General features: G+C 33.8%; 2 protein-coding genes across 2 annotated transcripts; both read right to left on the reverse strand.

The window, feature by feature from the left end:
• Positions 1-149: 149 nt before the first annotated feature.
• Positions 150-9,884, reverse strand: LOC126748363 (E3 ubiquitin-protein ligase RNF220-like). The gene has a single exon (XM_050457531.1). The coding sequence runs from the start codon at positions 2,842-2,844 to the stop codon at positions 1,834-1,836; it is 1,011 nt and encodes a 336-aa protein (XP_050313488.1). The 5' UTR covers positions 2,845-9,884; the 3' UTR covers positions 150-1,833.
• Positions 9,885-10,031: 147 nt separating this feature from the next.
• Positions 10,032-17,524, reverse strand: LOC126748364 (retinol dehydrogenase 13-like). Its single transcript, XM_050457532.1, has 4 exons — positions 17,256-17,524; positions 15,188-15,571; positions 10,808-10,930; positions 10,032-10,434 (listed from the first exon to the last, which is right to left on the reverse strand). Exons 1-4 carry the CDS (start codon positions 17,371-17,373, stop codon positions 10,088-10,090), a joined length of 972 nt encoding a protein of 323 aa, XP_050313489.1. The 5' UTR covers positions 17,374-17,524; the 3' UTR covers positions 10,032-10,087.
• Between the last annotated feature and the right edge of the window lie 1,168 nt (positions 17,525-18,692).

Here is an 18,692-nt window from a genome sequence, read left to right on the forward strand (position 1 = left end):
TATAAATAGGTTGTTTTTTTATGAAAAACCAATTGCAATTAAAGGTAAATGAAGATAATGTAGACGAACACTGTATACCAAAATTAAGAAAAATGAGGGTGAAAAACATCATATCCATTTTTAGATTTTACATCAATAAAACATTTTCATATTTACTTAGAAAATATATTGTATATTCTGTACAAAAACAAATTAAGATTCTCTTACTAATACTATAACTAATAATAATTAACATGTAATTATTATAACTAACCCACTAAATACCTGAAAACTTTACAATGAACATTACATTGCAAATGCATAATGAACAATTCTCAAAAAAATTTATGAACACAAAAATTACATTTTGTACAAGTTTAATAAATAAAGACCCTTATTTGTGCCTTTGTTAAAGGCTTCTTAATAACCAGCCGTTTCTTCAGACTCACTTTGGACCTTTGTTAAATTTTAGAAAGTCAGCCACATTAACAAAACTGGAATCATTTTTTTTTTACAATGTTTAGATCAGATCAAAATGAAACTACACACACCCCTAGTTGCAATTAAATTAATTTTATTTTTTAGTATCGCATGACTATGCATCATATTTAGTGTGTGTAAAATTTTTTTATTTAATAATGAAACTCTAATTACAATAATTGATATACTAATGTATACATAAACATAGAAGTTTCAAGTAGAAATGTTATTACCTTTTTTAATTGATATCTAAACAAGGTTTTCAATTGATATCTAGACAGTGTAATTTTTTTAAATAAATACCATTTACATGTCAATCTTAATATATTTTGACAATAGATATTCTAATTACACTAAATTCTACAAGTTTAATAGCTTTATATTCACAAAATGAAAAATGCAAGAAAACATATATAACAAAAAAAACAATAATTAAGAAGTCCTTATGATAAGCAGAGCTATAATTCTTGCAACATGAATATTTATTTAAAAGTCCTTAGCTTCAATGTGAAATATATTTTGTGCTATTATTTTCACACCCTTAAATCAAATTTTTTCTGTTGAACTAATAGAAGATATATCTAGTAATCAGTGACATGAATGATATTTACACAGACTTCACATTCACTATGCATTTATTGGCTGAAATGGACAAAAGCTTCTAATAGCTTAAGCAAATACTTCTCTTGCATATGGTCAGTAGCCTTCAACAGTTGTTGAGTTGTGTGCTGCCCCTGCTAAAAGGCACTTCATTTTGACATTAAATTATTCAGTGTTTTTCATCATTTTAAGATTTGACTGAAGAATTTTTTTTTATCATGTCATGTCCTCTTTGTGATTCATAAAAACACTATAGCAGTGTTCGGCTAAGAAGCTGTTGGTTTAGATAATGTTTTAATGTAATCTGGAAGTTGACTTTAATAGAACAGAAAATATAAATTGATAAATTTCATGAATAAAGAATAAGGACTATTTATTTTCTACTTTAGGGTAAAGATTAACTCATTTAAGTTCCACAGTAATGTATCAAATTAAATTAATCCCAAAAGCACCTGTTGTCAAAATATTATAGCTTGCTTTAAATGTTTCCTACAGTTCTTATGCAAGATTTTCAAATGTTAATTTAAAATACAAAATTATATGCTATTTTACAGGTGTTTTTTATAATTTCTAGCTCTGTTATTTTTGCCTTAAGACTTGGGTTCACTATCAAATATTAGCCAAGATTTTATGAGCAAATTAACTGGATTTGTATATCCCTATAGCTACTAGAAAAAGAAATAATAATTTGAAATTTAGCTTTAAAATGCATTTATGAAAATATGATCATATATTTCATATATGATCATATCTCAAATTTGATGATAAATGTCTTTACATATAAATTTTTCTTAAATCACCTGCTGATGTAATCATATTGCATTGTGGACAGAGTTTTTTGGCACCTAATGTAAGCAACCAACACTTCTCACAGTGGACATGCCAACAACACACAGATGTTACTGGTGTTTGATACCTCTCCATACAAATTAAACATTTGTAAATTTCATCTTTGTTTTCTAATCTAGATTCTAATTCCTTGATACGGTTTTTCAGCACTTGAAGAACAGGATCACCTTTTGTTGTTGATTCTGAAGAAGTTTGAGAGCCTTCCGTACTAATACATTGTGGTTCTGAACCTATTACAGCTTTTCGAAGAGCAATATTTTCAGCAGCTTCTTCACAAGGTATTATTATGTCCCTCTCACAATATTGAGGGGAGCCATACTTTTCTGCTTCTTCACCATCCACATTGAGATCTTCATCATCATCTGTAGTTTGCATAGATTGACCTAAGCTTGCCACTCCTCCTGGAAGAAGAGAAGTTACTCTCACTCTACTTTGCCCAGCCCATTCATACTCTTCAAATGATTCAATGTCAATATTTTCATCATCACTATTTGGCCCTTGCTCAGACTTTCTTAGGCACAGCTCTACATGAAGGGTTAAATCTTCTTGAACTTCTTTATTACATACAGGGCATGCCTGCTCATCAGCCTTACGTTTCCTGGTTTTGGTTCTAAGCCTATTTTGCCTATTATTTTTAACTTTTTGAAAAGTTTCCCAATTTTTATCTGGATCAAATGTGCTTGTTGATGGAGTGGTTCCATTAGAGCATGAAGGTGTACTTTTTCCATTGGCTTTAATCTTAGCGGTGGGGATTCTATTTAATTTTTCTAGTTCTACATTTAAATGGGAATCTACTTCAGTCTGTCTGAGAGTAACACTACATACTGGACAACAAGTAGGGTCTACTTGCCTCTTTTTAGTGCGACAGCCTCTACCTCCTTCATCAGGATTGTAACTACCAACTGGGACTTCCCTATTGTCCTCATATACTTCCATTTCACCCGCTGATAAAATCCTGAGAATATGCGGTACGGCATTTAAATTATTATTTTTTGTAGAATTTACATTATTGTTCTTCTCTTAGTTAGATGTCATTAGATTTTTTAAGAAGACTATTTATTTGTTTACATTCTTGGTTACACCAAAATTCAAAACAAACCGGTGTCTGTCATTAAACTGTCTGTCTTCGAATTAATTAGTTTGACAGGTAAAGGGGGTTTTACATGCTACTTGCGATTGCGACGATCGTTACCGATGATAATGGAGTCAGTTTTTTGCAATTCAAGATGTTTATATTTATATACACGTTCATATTTATCTATTTTTGAAGATTCATTTGTTATTAAAAAAAATTTTACGAAAACCTAAAATAAATAGACTTAAAGAGTAAGCGTAAGACTAAACCGTAAGCGTAAAGATTAGCGAGTTTTAATTAGTCTTGTGTGTACGTGTGCACAGGCTCATTTTTTACAAGACTGTTGATATTAAAGCAGGACAACTGACTGCGTTCAGTAGTCAATATAGTCGACATAGGAGAAAAGAGTGTAATCAGTGTAATCTTGTTGGCAAGGATACGTGGTTTTATTAATATTGGTAAGTAAAAAATTTGGTGGTAAGTAAATCTTATGATTTTTTTCGATTGAAATACTTTTATAATTATGTTGCGGTAAATAGTATTTGTTATATATTAGTGTTTGTATTCTTGTTTGTGTATCTAGTTTTATTAATTGCATGTCAAAACTTGATACAATTCCGCAACAATGTGTAATTTTATCCTAATTTTGTACAGACGGATTGGGTTAAGTGTGCGCATACGGTTGTGCCTATAAACCTACAATGCTTTGAAATTATAAGTGAAAGGTACCACATAGATCTATCGTTACAAGTGCTCAATTCGATATAGCTAAGCGATTGATTGCTTAAGATTTAAGTAAAAAAGTAGCTGAAGAAGTTTCAATGAAGGAGAGTATTCTCAGAAAACCTTGTGAAATCTGACTCAACTGCACCTAGATTAGGCAAATTAACTCCGACATTCACTATGGAGCAAGAAAATGAGCTTTATGATTGTCTAAAAAGGTGTAATGATCTCTATTACAGTCTTAATATGACCATTTTAAGAACACTGAGCTATGCGTATGCTAAAACAAATCTCATCTCTCACCGTTTTAATCAGTATTCCAAGATGGCTGGACGCAATTGGGTATATGGTTCTTTAAAGAGATACCCTGGCTTAAAACTATGACAAATCACGAAAACTAGTATAGCTAGAGCAATGAGGTTTAATAGTTATCAAGTTAATGAGTTTTACGACAACTTATAGGGTCTTCAAGATAAATATAAGTTTAAGCCTAGTCGAATTTCTAACATGGATGAGAGTGGGATTAATACTGTACCTAAGAAGATTCCTAAGGTTATTTCAATTAAAGGTAAAGAAGTAGTAGAAAAAATAGTTTCAGCTGAGAGACATCAGACTATGTAATTAGTTTACGCCATGAGTCCTACAGGGTTATGTTCTACCAGCTTTCATATTCCTTCGTAAGGAAATGAGGGATTATTTACTAAATAATGCGGAACAATAGTGTGCATTTACCTCCGCTTTCATTACACAGTAACTACAAAATGCAATTGTTAGATCGTGGAAATTAAATATGCTTACGAGTGTAACAAGTAATTAAGTAGCAACTCAGGTCGTGTTACTGGGCAAACAGAGGTGGCACAACTAGTTAATGAGGCTTTCTGTTGCAACTTTTAAGAAAGGTGCGATAGTTAGCAATGCTTCTTCTGAGATATGCTTCATCAATAAGAAACTTTTGCAGAAGAAGATTTTACGGCAGCTTCTGTGACTGATATTAACCTTCCATTTACGTCATGGGAACTAAATATCTCGCAAAATAACACAGCTACTATATCGATTGCACTTTCTACCTTACAGTCCTTGCCAAATACTTCTAATACTTTAATTATATCAGAACCTCTAGCAAGACGTCTTTAAAATTACATACACTACCAACTTCTTCCAACTCGAGTACTGTAATAATGAAAGACGAAACGACGAAAAATTATAGGCTTTAGCAATAGTGACTACCTTATTAGGTTCTCCAGTAACTATAGATGCACGTCCGCAATGAATTTATTCCACTCTCATCAATACAACCATTTCCAAAAGCGAAGTACAAACTAGAAAAAATAACAATAGTACAACTAAGAAAAAACGGTTAAAAAATCAATAATTGCTATTGATAGTCTTTTTAAATCGGAGTTATAAAAAAAAGTCGAAAAGAAGGAGAAGAAGAAGAAATAGCTAAAAAAAGCGACGTTTAGACTCTTTAATTTAGGTCAAGAGCCTCTTGCTTTCGATACTGTATCTCATGACAGGCTACTAATAAAGATGGATTGGTACGGCGTCAGGGGTGTGGCCTGAGAACTTATCAAACAATATTTAACTGATTGAAAACAGAGAGTTTTAATCGGTTTCACAGGCGCAGAGAAGGTCTTACAAATGGGAATTCCACAGGGAACAATTTTGGGACCAGAATTTTTCTTGATATATGAGTGTCCCGAAAGTAATAGGTCATAGAACAACAGTAAAATCCTTAAGTCAAAATAATGTAATTGAGGTCAACTTGCATTATCCTAACTTTAATAGTAACTGAAATACAGGGTGTCAAAGTATTATTTGATTTATCATTTTTTTCTTACAGGTCCTAAATCAAATGACATACTGACATAAAATTTAGAACATACGAGTCTTTTAAAAAAAAATAAAATTTCGTATACAGTTTTCGTGTTTTCGGTAGAGGGCACTCGTTGCATTGGTTTTTATTTTTTTAGAACCCATAACTTTTTTTCAGTTCCGTATATCGGTTTAAAAAGCATCAAAATAAATTCCTTTTTTAATTTTACATAAGAAATGTATATCTTATTAAAGTCGCTAGGAGCAACCATATTCGAAATAATCTTCTTAGTACCAAAAAAAAACTTAAGCAAATATATCAAGTACTAGTGGAGTCGGTTTTAAATTATGGTGGATTTATCTGGGGAGGTGGTTATAATAAATATTATGAAAAAAATCAAAAGTCTGCAAAAGCAGTTTTTTAAGATTGTATATAATAAGCCAATAATGTTTTCGACCGATGAAGTTTTCACTTGATATCTTTGGTAGATTTCGAAACGCTATACATTTTATCTGTCGTAAAATATATTCATAAGGAATCACTAATTATCAAACAATCAATCATAATTACCAACTAGATCAAATAGTAATATAAACTTTGATACCTAATGACCAAATAACTCCCCATACTCCTCATACTGCGAGATTAGATAACGCAGATTCAGAGTGTCTTCTGAGAACAAATATCTATTGTTTGTATTTAAGAAAAAAAATCCACCAAAATAATATGGAGGAGAGAGCGAAGTGCTATTATAATGTATTCTATCTCCCTACAGAATATTGAATTTAAGGTAGCTCATATTGGTGGTATGAATAGTGCAATATTTAAAAATGAAACATGATATTTTTGCCATTAAATAAAATTTAACTTTATTTAGCAAGCTACAATTTAAGTTAATTCTAAGTGTATGTAGGGTTCTATCTCTTGATCGGAAAATATTGAGCAGGTTAACTCGTCTCCCCCATGAGGGTGGTCATGCGAATTTTTTTTAGTTCCTCAGATACATTACCCTAACATAACACTTAGATACACACAGATAAGTAGATCCACTATGTGCAAGATATGACAATACATCACCACCTAATAAATTAATCATGTATTCAGAGGGAAAGAAGATCGGTGAAAAAGACACCCACATATAAGACAGGAGATTCTACCAAATCCAAAAAGTTTTGACCAGGCAAGAGATGGCTATGCTATGGAAGCCGAAAAGTTGCAACGGCTTAAGGATAAAAAGAATCAGAAAAAATCGCAACCGCTCGAAGAGACGGAAATAGAAAAAATAGAATAAGAAGGAATAATGTGAAACCAACCAGAAGGGACCAACGGTTGAACTTTTGTATAAGGCTATTCCCAGCACAACACGAAAGTCTCGACCAGCAGACAACATCCGGAGAGTCACCACCTACTGAAGGGGCGTGAAGAAATGCAGGGCGAGAAGCGGAAAACCTGAAGCCAATCATCCTACAGGCAATTAGGTGACACCCATCACAGGTACCCCTAGCAAAAAGAGGCGAATTCAAAACACTGGCCGTCAGCACAAGAAGCCTAGGCAACAGAACAAAGCTATCCTCTAAAAGGATGACCAGACAGGTATGTCGTCCCTTTTAAGGAAACCTAGGACACCCAGTCAAGACATCCACCAGGCATCCATTCTGGCTTCGACAGCGGGGCAGTCAACAAGACAAACTAGGTCATTTTTGGGTCGGACAAAAAAAGGTGGAAAGTGGTGGCAAAAAGGAAACGGACGTGATATAAGGAGTACCAAGGCCGAGCTCTACTTTTGAAAATCCGTTTCTCTAGAGTCAGGTTTATAATCACAGCAGAGGAAGACCCTTCAAAAGACTGGCTTCTTAGCTCCTGATAACCACTGACGGACGGGGGTCACATCTTTACTGCGGTGAAGACATCTGACCCCCCATGGTCGGTGGAGATAGTCTTTACTCTGACACTGGAGCGGCCAGACTTAGAGTATGTCACGAAGATCCTGGACATAGAAAACAAGGCATTACGCTTCCCCAGCCAGCAACATCTGGGGATGAAAGAGGCGACCGGAAGGCTTAACCTTCACTTCATGGGGAGAAGGGACGTTGCCATTTCTTGGTTGGCATTTTTTATTTAATTACCTTCTGCTGCAGATTAGCTATATACATCTCTTGCTCATTTAATTTGCTGGCGTACTTATTATCCATAATTTGAGCGACCTTTCCAACCACATACTGCAGAAGTCGATCAGTAAATATCCCCTTGATGTTTTCTGTATCATTGTTTTACAGCACTATGTTTATTTGCAACAGTTCTTGTAATGGTTAAAAGGCTTATTACGTAAAAGAACGGACTAAATAGTGAGGCACTATAGTAACTATTGAGTTAGTAGTCACTTTTAACTAAGAATAAGATTTCATTTCTTTAATAAAATTAAAAAAAACATTTATATTAACCGAACAAGAGGTTATCGATATTACATAATAAAAACACTGTCATTTGCAGATAGGGTTAAAAACTTGAGGCTCATCACAGGACATAACTATGTCCGACCATAGGATAATCCGATTCAAAATTGCTTCGGATAAGGAGGAAGCGCTCCAAGAGAGAAGAGAAAACCAAGGACCACCGACTCGATCAAATTTTAAGAGGGTCTAGTTGAATCCATGGGTAACTCTAGGTGAAGCCATCTCCTCTTAAGAGGTACTAGATACAGAGGTAGTAAGACTAAACAGTATTATTATCAATTTTTACGAGGCAGCATATCTTCTCAGGAGAGTTAGCCGCAAGAGAATCGTCCGGATCGTCCTTAAAAAAAACGTAATAAAGACCTAAGGTCGCACCATCGCGCTCTCTCTAAAAAGGGAACTCAAGAGAATGGGGATGTATACTTGACAGCTCCAAGGAAATTGAATGATAAGTCTGACGCTGTAAAAGCGACGGACTGTCACAAGTTCTGTGGAGAGATGGAATCTCTCGCAGACACAGCTCGTCTTCTGAAGCTACTGGGCTCTAAGAGCAAAACTGAGACACACTGTATAAATAAATAAAAGTGTCACGCCATCCAGTCGACTTGGTTCGGTGGACCTTCAACTCCTCTCAGATAAGGAGGTTCCTCCGCAGCTTCGTTGATTAGAGAGCCAGTTAGCTTCTCTGGCTTCTTGATTATAGGCGTACGAGGATGGAGGGTAGAAAGTTCGAGGAAAATGACTAGTATGCTTAATACATGTATTGGGTCACCATATCATATACTTATACTGTACAAAGCGCCTTACCACAATAGGCCGAGGGTAGTACAGGGTGTAACTCTAACCAATAGTTGAGCTAGGGGTGTGCTGCCAACAATAAAAATACCTAAATCAAGAATCAGGTCCTAAGTTCACCCTTTAGATACCTATGCCCCGTGATTCTGTGGAATCTAGTTATCCGAACCAACCCTCCCCCCCCAAGGAACTATTAGCGAACTATAGTAACTATTGTACACAAGACATTTTAATGCTGCGTACAATGACATATCAAGCGATGAGGGTTCCCATTTGACATATCAAAGCGAGGTTAACTTAAGGTGAGGAGGTGATTGGTAGAACTTTGTGAAATATAAAATTCAACGTCCTCCTATATATCTAAATTGACGTGTTGGAATGAAAAATGCTATAGTAAATGAAGTTCCAGAGATGGCGATTTTAGTACATGCTGTTCACGAGTAAGTTCACATGTGAACTCACTCATGAACTCAGTTCCCAAAGTTCTGCTATGAAGAAAAGTTCTTGTTTATTTTCATTAAGAAGTCAATTTCAATTTTATGGTTGTCCCTTCCCAAATTGTTTTAATATATTAAGGAAAATATTACTTCTGTCTGTGAGTTTTCTTTAACAGTAGAGACAGTTATTGTAATCACACAAATCACAGTACTCTGGGAAGGTAGCCTTTCGTGTTTGTGAAATTACAGCCTGCATTTAATTTCTTGAAGATAACCCATATAAAATTATAAATTGGCACCTAGGTGAATTAATATTATTGAATTATATGAGATCGCGCATACGCTCTTGCATCGCGTCTAACGTCAGCATACCACCCATGTAAGTATCGGGATTATGAACTACTTTGATTGGTCCAACGCATGCTTAAGTATCACACGATCGATCAAAATAACACGACCTTGAGGTGAAATTCGAGACCATTATGAATGCTATGCGTACAGACTACATTTCCTTGGCGAACTGTTTGATAAGGAGTAACGGAACTTGGACTTAAGTCTGTAATAATGTACCGTTTAACTGTATAGTTTAAGTTAAGAAATATATGAAGAATGTCATTAAATAAAAAGAGTCGATACGAAAAATATACCTTGTATAATATACCTGATGAATATCATGATGAGTTTAATTAGGCGTTATAATAATTAATTGTACTTTATATATATATATATATATATATTAAGTACAATTAATTATATATATATATATATATATATATATATATATATATATATATAATATAATTTAGAAAGTATAATTGTATATGTATCGTAAAACAATATTACAAATATATTTTTATTGGTAAAACATTTTGTCTCTTATTCATGAAGATGTATCTCCCCTAAAAGGATCAAAATTTTCCGGAAGTCCAACTAATTTTAAGCTTTCAGTCCATAGCCTTTCAGCATCTTCCTGGTTTTGGGCAAGTTTTGTTGGGGTTTTTACGTTACATTCTGCGTAGTAGAGCCCGGATTCATGTTTACACTTTTCGTCTACAGAGCAGTAGATTGTAGTCTGTGCACCTTGTTCAGGTGTTTTTAATAACCACTTAAGCATACCCCAAACAAATGTTGCTATAACTCCATATGTGTCTTTCATGTGACGCCCTAGCTCTGTTGCAATAACACCTGGATGTAGGCTATACGTTGTTACGTTATTAATATTGGCTTCTGAAAATGAAAAAGTACAATTCTTTCATTGTGATAATGTTGAATAGTGGCAGAGATTAAAATAGAGGCGAGCTTTGGGAAATCATAATATAAGAAATTAATAATTTTTGAATCATCAAGTATCATTGTAAGACTGATTTTAAAATTCGGTATATCATATCTTATTTAGTTTATTTTCGACAAAGTTGAAGTAAAACTTCTAAAAAAGTTAAATATTGATAATACAGGAATTAGTACATAATTTTGTCTACTTATTCGGGAAGGCCAAATTTGGGATGAATCCAGTCTATTAAAAGCTCAAAAAAATATTGTCGTCAAAGTTTCAACAATTAAACATATTTATTTTATATTTTTTCTAATTAAATATATTTACCTTTAAGTCGCCTGGCTAACTCCTTTGTAAAGAGGATATTCGCCAGTTTACTTTGTCCATAAGCCCCTATGGCGCTATATTTCCTTTTTTCCCAATTTAGATCCTCAAAGTTCATTGTACCTCCTAAAATAATTTAAACAAATTTAAAATTAGGTAAGACATTGCCAATTCTAATAGGGTAATAAGTATTGTATAAAGATATTATAAACAGTATAAACACCGAGAAACCAGATGATTTTCTGCACTCACTGCACGCTGGCTCGAAGATTAGCGAGAATCTTCCGGAACAGCGTTCTGACGAGTATAAAATTTCGCGAAATTTAGAAAAATAAGAGATTTAAAAAAATATATATCTTGTGAGTCGTGAGTAATCGTGTTTTCGTAGTGAAATGTGTAAATATTACTATTTTCGATTGTTTTAATTGACACTTAATGAACGGAAAAAACGCTAAAGTATTATGCATTAGCATATGAATTACATTATATTCAATATTAAGAATTAAGCTAAAATAATCTGCTACAAAGATTTAGAATACCATACGATAAGTATAGCATACTGTACTAATTTAAACAATTAAATACATTAATAAAATATAATTAAGAGAGAGAGCAAGATAACAAGAGCCTTATACGTAATCTGATAAAACACATTATAAACCTTACGACTTTTTTACACATCGTGTTATATTGGCTGAGATTGCTCATTGGGACCGACATAACGAACTAGGGGCTTTGAGTTGAGCTTTAAGAAGGGAGTCTGAAAAGAGATGATGAAGAAGTTGTTTTGCACCGTGAAAAGGATTACAATATTCGAGTCCTACTTATGGAGGAAGCTTTGATTCCAGAACGAAGCGAGATTGTTTTGAAGGGCCGCGTTGATAGCAAGACCATGGATATTAAAATAGTCATGTTCGAATCTGCAATGCGAGACTGTTGGTCTAGGATTAGCAGTCTGAAAGACCTTTGTACGCGCTGAAAGAAGTATTCCTGTGAGGGTAATAAGTGTCAATCATTATCCAGTGTTGTTAAAGAAAGGCATGGAGTAAGACACTGCTCTGCACTTTCAGCAAAACTTAGACAAGTTGCGGCTGTGGACATTAACCGGAAAGCCATTCCGAAAGAATTAAAAGAACTGGTATCATCGTGGGGTACCGGTCTAAGACCAGAATAAAGAAGGAGGCTGAGGCATTTGGGTCACAGATATCGAAACGATTTTGATACTGGAGGGAATGAGAGGACCAAAATAGTCCAGCACAAAATCAATACAGGAAATACTTGTCCCATTCGACAGACAGCTCAACGACTACCACTGGCCAAGAGAGAAGAGGCTGATAAAATTATTGAGAGTATGGCCAAGGAAGGCATAATAGACTACAGTCCATGGTCTTCACTGGTGGTACTGATAAAGAAGAAAGACGGCTCGAACAAACTCCACGTAGATTACCAACAGCTTAATAACGTGACTAAAAAGGACAGCTATCCTCTTCCTCGCAATGATGACATTTTAAACACTCTGGCTGGATCGAAGATCTTTTCCATGCTAGACCTGAAAAGTGGATACTGGCAAGTTGAGTCAGCCCCCGAAGATCGGAAAAAGACGGATTTCAAGGTAGGTGCTGGATTATGGCAATTTAACGTGATTCAATTTGGACTGTGCAATGCCCCTGCTACTTTTGAACGATTGATGAAAACGATTTTAAGAGGACTATCCTGTAACACTTGCCTGGTTTATTTTGATGACATTATTGTGGTACAAAAATCTTTTTAGGGCTATATGAAAAATGTTGCAGAAGTTTTCCTAAGGCTACAAGGCTATGGATTAAAGTTAAGTCCAAAGAAATGTCATATATTCCAAAGTGCTACACAATATCTGGCTTACAGTGTTTCCAGTCAAGGAGTTGCTGTTGATATGGCAAAGGTCCAGACTGTCAAAGATTAGCCAGTTCCCAAAGACAAGCATCAGCTATGCAGCTTCCTGGGATTATTCACTACACAACGATGCTATGTGGAGGGATTTGCCAACATCGTAAAACCATTGACCAAACTGACAGAAGGAGAACACAAATTCCAATGGTCTTTAAGACTGTTAGGAAGCCTTCGATCACCTAAAAGAGGTCAAATGCACCTTTCCTGAGCTATGCCCTCCTAAAAAAAATTTGTACTAGATACTGACCCTAGCATTGTGCGCATGGGAGCCATGTTATCCCAAATTCAGGATGACCAAGAAGAAAAAGTTTACTAAATAGTCTTGACTATTTTGGTAAGACGCTATTCAAGCCAGAGCGTAATTATTGCGTCACTCGTTAAGAGTTGCTAGCTGTTGTCAAAGCGATAGAGAAGATCTGAACAAGAACCTCTATGAAATAGCTCTTTAAGATGACTCCTTCAGTTTAAAATTAACAATAATAATGAATTAATTTAATAACGAACGGGAAAAAACGCTGCAGTATTATGCATTAGCATATTAATTACATTATATTAGAAATATTGAGAATTAAGCTACGATACTCTGCTACAGACATTTAGAATACTAGAGTATAGCATATATCATATGGACGCACAATGATGTGCGTCAATCTGAATCTTTGTAAGAGAGTATTTTAGCTTACTTCTCAATATATAATTAAATACAATATAATGTATTTTATTATATTGTATTAAAATACAGGGTGGCGCATCGAAAACAAAACAGAGGCATTTATTGGCAGTTCAGGTTTTTTTTTGGAAAAAACGGTCAGAACCGTCGATTTTGTTTTTGAGGCAGGCACAAGTTTGATGAAAAATCACCTTAACAGGTGCAGCCCCTTGGGCGGGAGTCACGCCAGCCCTAAAATCTTAAATAGAAAGGTGGTTCGAGTGATTATTTTAAAGATCATTCAATTCTCTTTATATTGATGTAAAAGTGATGTAATTTAATTTAGTCGTTTTGAAGATTTATTGATACATCAGGTACATCAGCCTTATCTGTACAACTTTCAAAAAAAAAATTAGTAAAAGCATTTAATTAATAAGTAATTGCTTTTCTTCACTACGTCCATTATTTATTTAGCATTTTGTTGTTGAAAATAGAGATTGGAGCGTTTTTTGTGGCAAAAAAATTGTTTTATTAAATAAAGATAATAAGGGAATGTCTTGTATTTATTTTAAATAGAAATTTAGCACATAGTTTGCGATTGATTCGACCAAACTTTGTCCCCAAAATACCTTTTAACGATTTAACCATGATATATTCCACGGCAGAAAGGATTGAAATTATCGAAATATTTTTTGAAAATAATCAATGCGCCAATAGAACAAATATTTAATGAACGATATGAGACTAATAAGGTGCACCGAAAATATGTTCTAGAACTTGTAGCTAAATTTCGAGCAACTGGATCAGTCGCCAATAAAAAACACAACATTGATTGATTGATTGACTCACATGAGGAACGAAGGGCAAGTTTATGTAGATCCTACGTTAAGTACCCGCAAACTGGATAGGATGGTGCTCCACCATATTACGCATTATGTGTTCGACAATATTTAAATCAGACATTTTCAGATCGATGGATTGGTGGAAGAGGTCCATTAAATAGTCCCCAAGATCGCCAGGTTTATCACCTTTGGATTTCCTTTTGTGGGGTCGCAAAAGGAAAATCGATGCTACTCAGCCAATATCACTTACAATTCACTTACCTGACGGGTAGGTTCATTTTTAAATTGCTTTTCTGTCAAATGTATTGATCTTTACTAATGATGATGAAATTTATTAGTTTTATTTAATCTTTAAATCAATAAATCTCCAAAGCTACTGAGTTGAAGTACATGAATTTTACATTATTATAAATGGAATTGAAAGACCCTTAAAATAAGGTATCACTCGATCTCTCTTTTCATTTAAGATTTTAGGGATGCTGTGAACCATGCCCAGCGGGCTGCACGTGTTAACCTAATTTTTCGCCTTGTGTCTTCCTCGAAAATAAAATCAACGGGTCTGAGCGTTTTTTCAAAACAAAACTGAACTGCCAGTAAATGCCTCTGTTTCGTTTTCGATGCGTCACCCTGTATAATTAGATATTAATAAAATATAATTAAATACAATATTAAAATATTGGTTTTCAATTTTAAACATATTTAAAACAAAAGCCTTATACGTAATCTTATAGAACACCTTTAATTTAAGACACCTTTAAAGATTATAAAGATACCTTATGACTTTTTTAATATGTAACGAGAAATTTTTGTAAGTTGTTCTTGTTCCTTTGATTAGTGCATATATATGCACGATCCAATATTTAATTAAAGAACCAGAATAATCATATTTAAGATCCTAAAACAGATAGTTATGACATCAGACTATACTGATTAAAGGTTATGTTTTAAAAAGCTTTTACTTACTTTCATGAGCTACAGATGAGACAGTCACAATTCTTGAAGGGTCGGAAGATTCAAAGTTTCTATGTACAATTTTTGGCAACAACAGTATGGTTAATAAAAAGTGTCCCAAATGATTAGTGCCAAATTGCATTTCAAAACCATCCTCTGTTTTACTCTCGGGACAAGTCATTACTCCACCATTATTGACGAGAATATCAATTCTAGACTCCCTATCTATAATCTTTTTAGTAAATTGCCTAATAGATTTTAAGCTGCTTAAGTCTAGTTCATCTACGATTAGCTCGCCAAGGTTACAAGTGCCTTCATGCTCACATTTTTGCTTTATGTCTTGCGCAGCCTTGGTTGCTTTTTCCTGATTTCGGCATGCCATTATTACTCTCGCACCTACATAATAAAAACTATAAAAGAACTGGTAGCATAGTTAAAGCTTAGTTGCTTAGAATATAAAAAAAATTATGCTTAGATAACTGATTCAGACAGAAAACATTGCACAAAGTGACCACTCAATCGAGTCCACTTCCTTATATTGTATTAATTACTTACATAATCAATCTATTAATTATTTACATATATTGATCTATTCTTAAATCTTTTGTTAATAGACTTTTTGGTTAAAATAAGAATTTTTTAACATAAATTAATTGTTACCTAGACTAGAATATATACAATCATTTAACAGCATAATAATTTTTGTGTTAAGGTAGTACGAGATGGAGGCATAATTTGTACTCAAATTTACTTATAGTAGGAATTATTAAACATTAAAAAAAGCAAACATAGTATATCAGCAAAACAATTCTAAAGCTTTTATTAAACACTGGTAAGAAAGTTTTTGATAAAATGGTTCTGGATTCTTTGTGTGTTTAGTTGTTACTATTAGCCGTAGCGAAGTCTGAACGACTACGAGTAGCAACAAGACACAGGAGGAATCCAGAAGAATTTCATCAATTAAAATTCTAAAGCTGTTCACGGTAGTTACCAGTGAGAGGAGGCAAGGCAGGTTAAACCCCTTTACAAATTGCGAAGATTTATGTATAATATTTTTGAAAATTAAAATATTAATACAACTACTTTTTGTCATTTTACCACTCTATTCTACGCGATTCCGTTAACATAGAATGATTGAACATTTCTTTTATAGAAAAAATGTCGGCTATGTAATATCATTCTTTCGTCAATCGCTAAAAAAAAGTAAGACGGATATAGAGAACAGGCAGCGAACATGCGGCTACGAAAAGATAAACGCCTTACGTAGAAGCGGAGGCTAAAATACTAATGCCATTGTTGAGATGTGAATCTAAATAACCATGCTCGGTGAAAGTGACACTAGATTCAACTGCGACAAACGTCGAAATTGCCATATTTACGAGAAGTAAACAGAAATATAAATAAATGCAGCGAAATATAAAAAATAAAAGCGAGGCTAGCCTCGCATCCCTGAATAAAAATTTTACAAGGGCTCTGTAAACACATATTACAAGATATTTACTTAATATCTAATCGCATTCTATTTTACAATTGATAATATTGATAATTTGTTTTTCTAAGTGAATTATAAGGCCTAGCTGATTATATAACACCGAATAGATACATATTAAACTTAGATACGTCCCTTTTTGTATGCGACTCTCGCTCACACTTCTTCCAGTCTATGGGGAATACCCATTTTAAACATAAAATGATGATGATGAATATTTTTAAATTACCTAAAAGAGAACCAGGGCTTTTTCATCTTTTTTAAGTTATGTTTACGTACGTCCTGGAGAAAGCGCTTTTAACTAAATTCTGGCCAGACATTTTCATGGCTTGCTGAGATGTATTTGGCTTAAACTGAAATTTAGCAGGATTTTCTCTTTTTTTCAGTCTATATTATGGGTCTATACAATAAAAATATTAAAAACGCTGGTCCTAATACAGAGGAAAAACCCTTCTCCTAAATGGTAAATACTCCCTTTAATAAAAAAAATTGATCAAAAAAAAGGTAATAGTTAAAGCTGCATATAAACAGTTACTATAAGTTATATTTTATAGTATGATTTCCAAGTGCATGTTTAAAAGGTTCATTTACCTCTCTTATAAAAGTCTTGGGCGGTAACTTTTCCAATTCCAGTGTTACAGCCTGTAATAATGGCTGTTTTTCCCGTAAGCTTAACCGTGGACGTGCAAACTGTATTAAAAAAGCCCATGATCGCTTGCTGTTTTTCACTAAAATCAACTAAAACAATCAACTTTACAGATAAAACGTAAACCGGACGGGTGAGAAACCTAATAACGCAACCAGCGAGTTTTAGTGTGTAACGGTATGTTATTTATCGATCCGCGTTGCGTTGTTATTAGGTAGGAATTATTTTTATTCATTTGAATATCTAACCTTGTAATGTTATCTCCTTGTTAATATATATATATATATATATAAGTTACAATTACATATACAATTAAAAATAAAAAAAAGGTTTTAAACCACTTTACGGACGATAGTGCGATAACTATACAATATATAATTTGAGTCCATGAAGGTTATGGTGCCAGTAAGAAATACGTAGCAGAAAGTATACGAAATAAATAAAATATGAGACGCATTATCCTTATAAACTATATTACTTTAATAAGATTAATTTTCAGGATGAAACACTTATGTACATAGGGTCGTCCAAATAAACCGGCCTAATTTTGATGAGCTGGCAAAAAAGAAAGTTCCGCCGCAGTTTCCTTTAAGTAAATTCTCTAGTAACGAACCTCCCTTTTCCCACACCCAATCTTCCGAGACATCGGCAATTTTATTGATCCATTTTTTACAACGGACAAATCCTAATTATAATTGGTGTTAACAATATAAATTACTTAATGTGTAAGCTTTTTTTTTAAAATTAATCTTATGTAATGAATATATCTGCCCTAAAAGGGAGATCAAGTCTCTGATAAATGTCATGCTTTTACACATTGAATCATATATCGAAAGTGAGGTGGTATTTGACCTATAGTGTAAAAGAATAATTGACATTAAACATTTTTACACATTTTTTAGGACATATGCCATTTTATAAACACCAATCTTGCAATTATTTATGTAATACTGAAGTTTACTTTAACAGAATTTAGAAGATCTCATAGCACAGTAGTAGTAGTAGTAGTTTAGGTGGTAGGCCAATGGTTGGCGGATAGGCCTAAAAGTCAGTTTTGTGCCAACCTCTGAAACTCCGTCATCACCGCTGACCAGAGAGTGGTCTGTCTGCCTAAGTCTGTCTTATAGTCTGAGTTATTTTTTAATACAAATTAAAATTAACAAGTTGATAGTTTTTCTTAATAAAGTTACTGGAAAACGTTTTATAATACCGTGTACTTCGACTTCTAGCGTTTATGCAAGCTTGGAGACGCCTGCCAATACTGTCTATGGAATTGGAGATATGCTGTTATTATCCCAATTGAAAAATATTGTGTCAAGCAGCATGAATAGGGTCTTGTATAGTCCTAGATGGGTTTGTCTATTTTTGCTTTCGGAAATTTA

The sequence above is a fragment of the Anthonomus grandis genome, chromosome 22 (genome assembly GCF_022605725.1).
Source record: "Anthonomus grandis grandis chromosome 22, icAntGran1.3, whole genome shotgun sequence".
NCBI classification, from domain to species: Eukaryota; Metazoa; Arthropoda; class Insecta; order Coleoptera; family Curculionidae; genus Anthonomus; species Anthonomus grandis.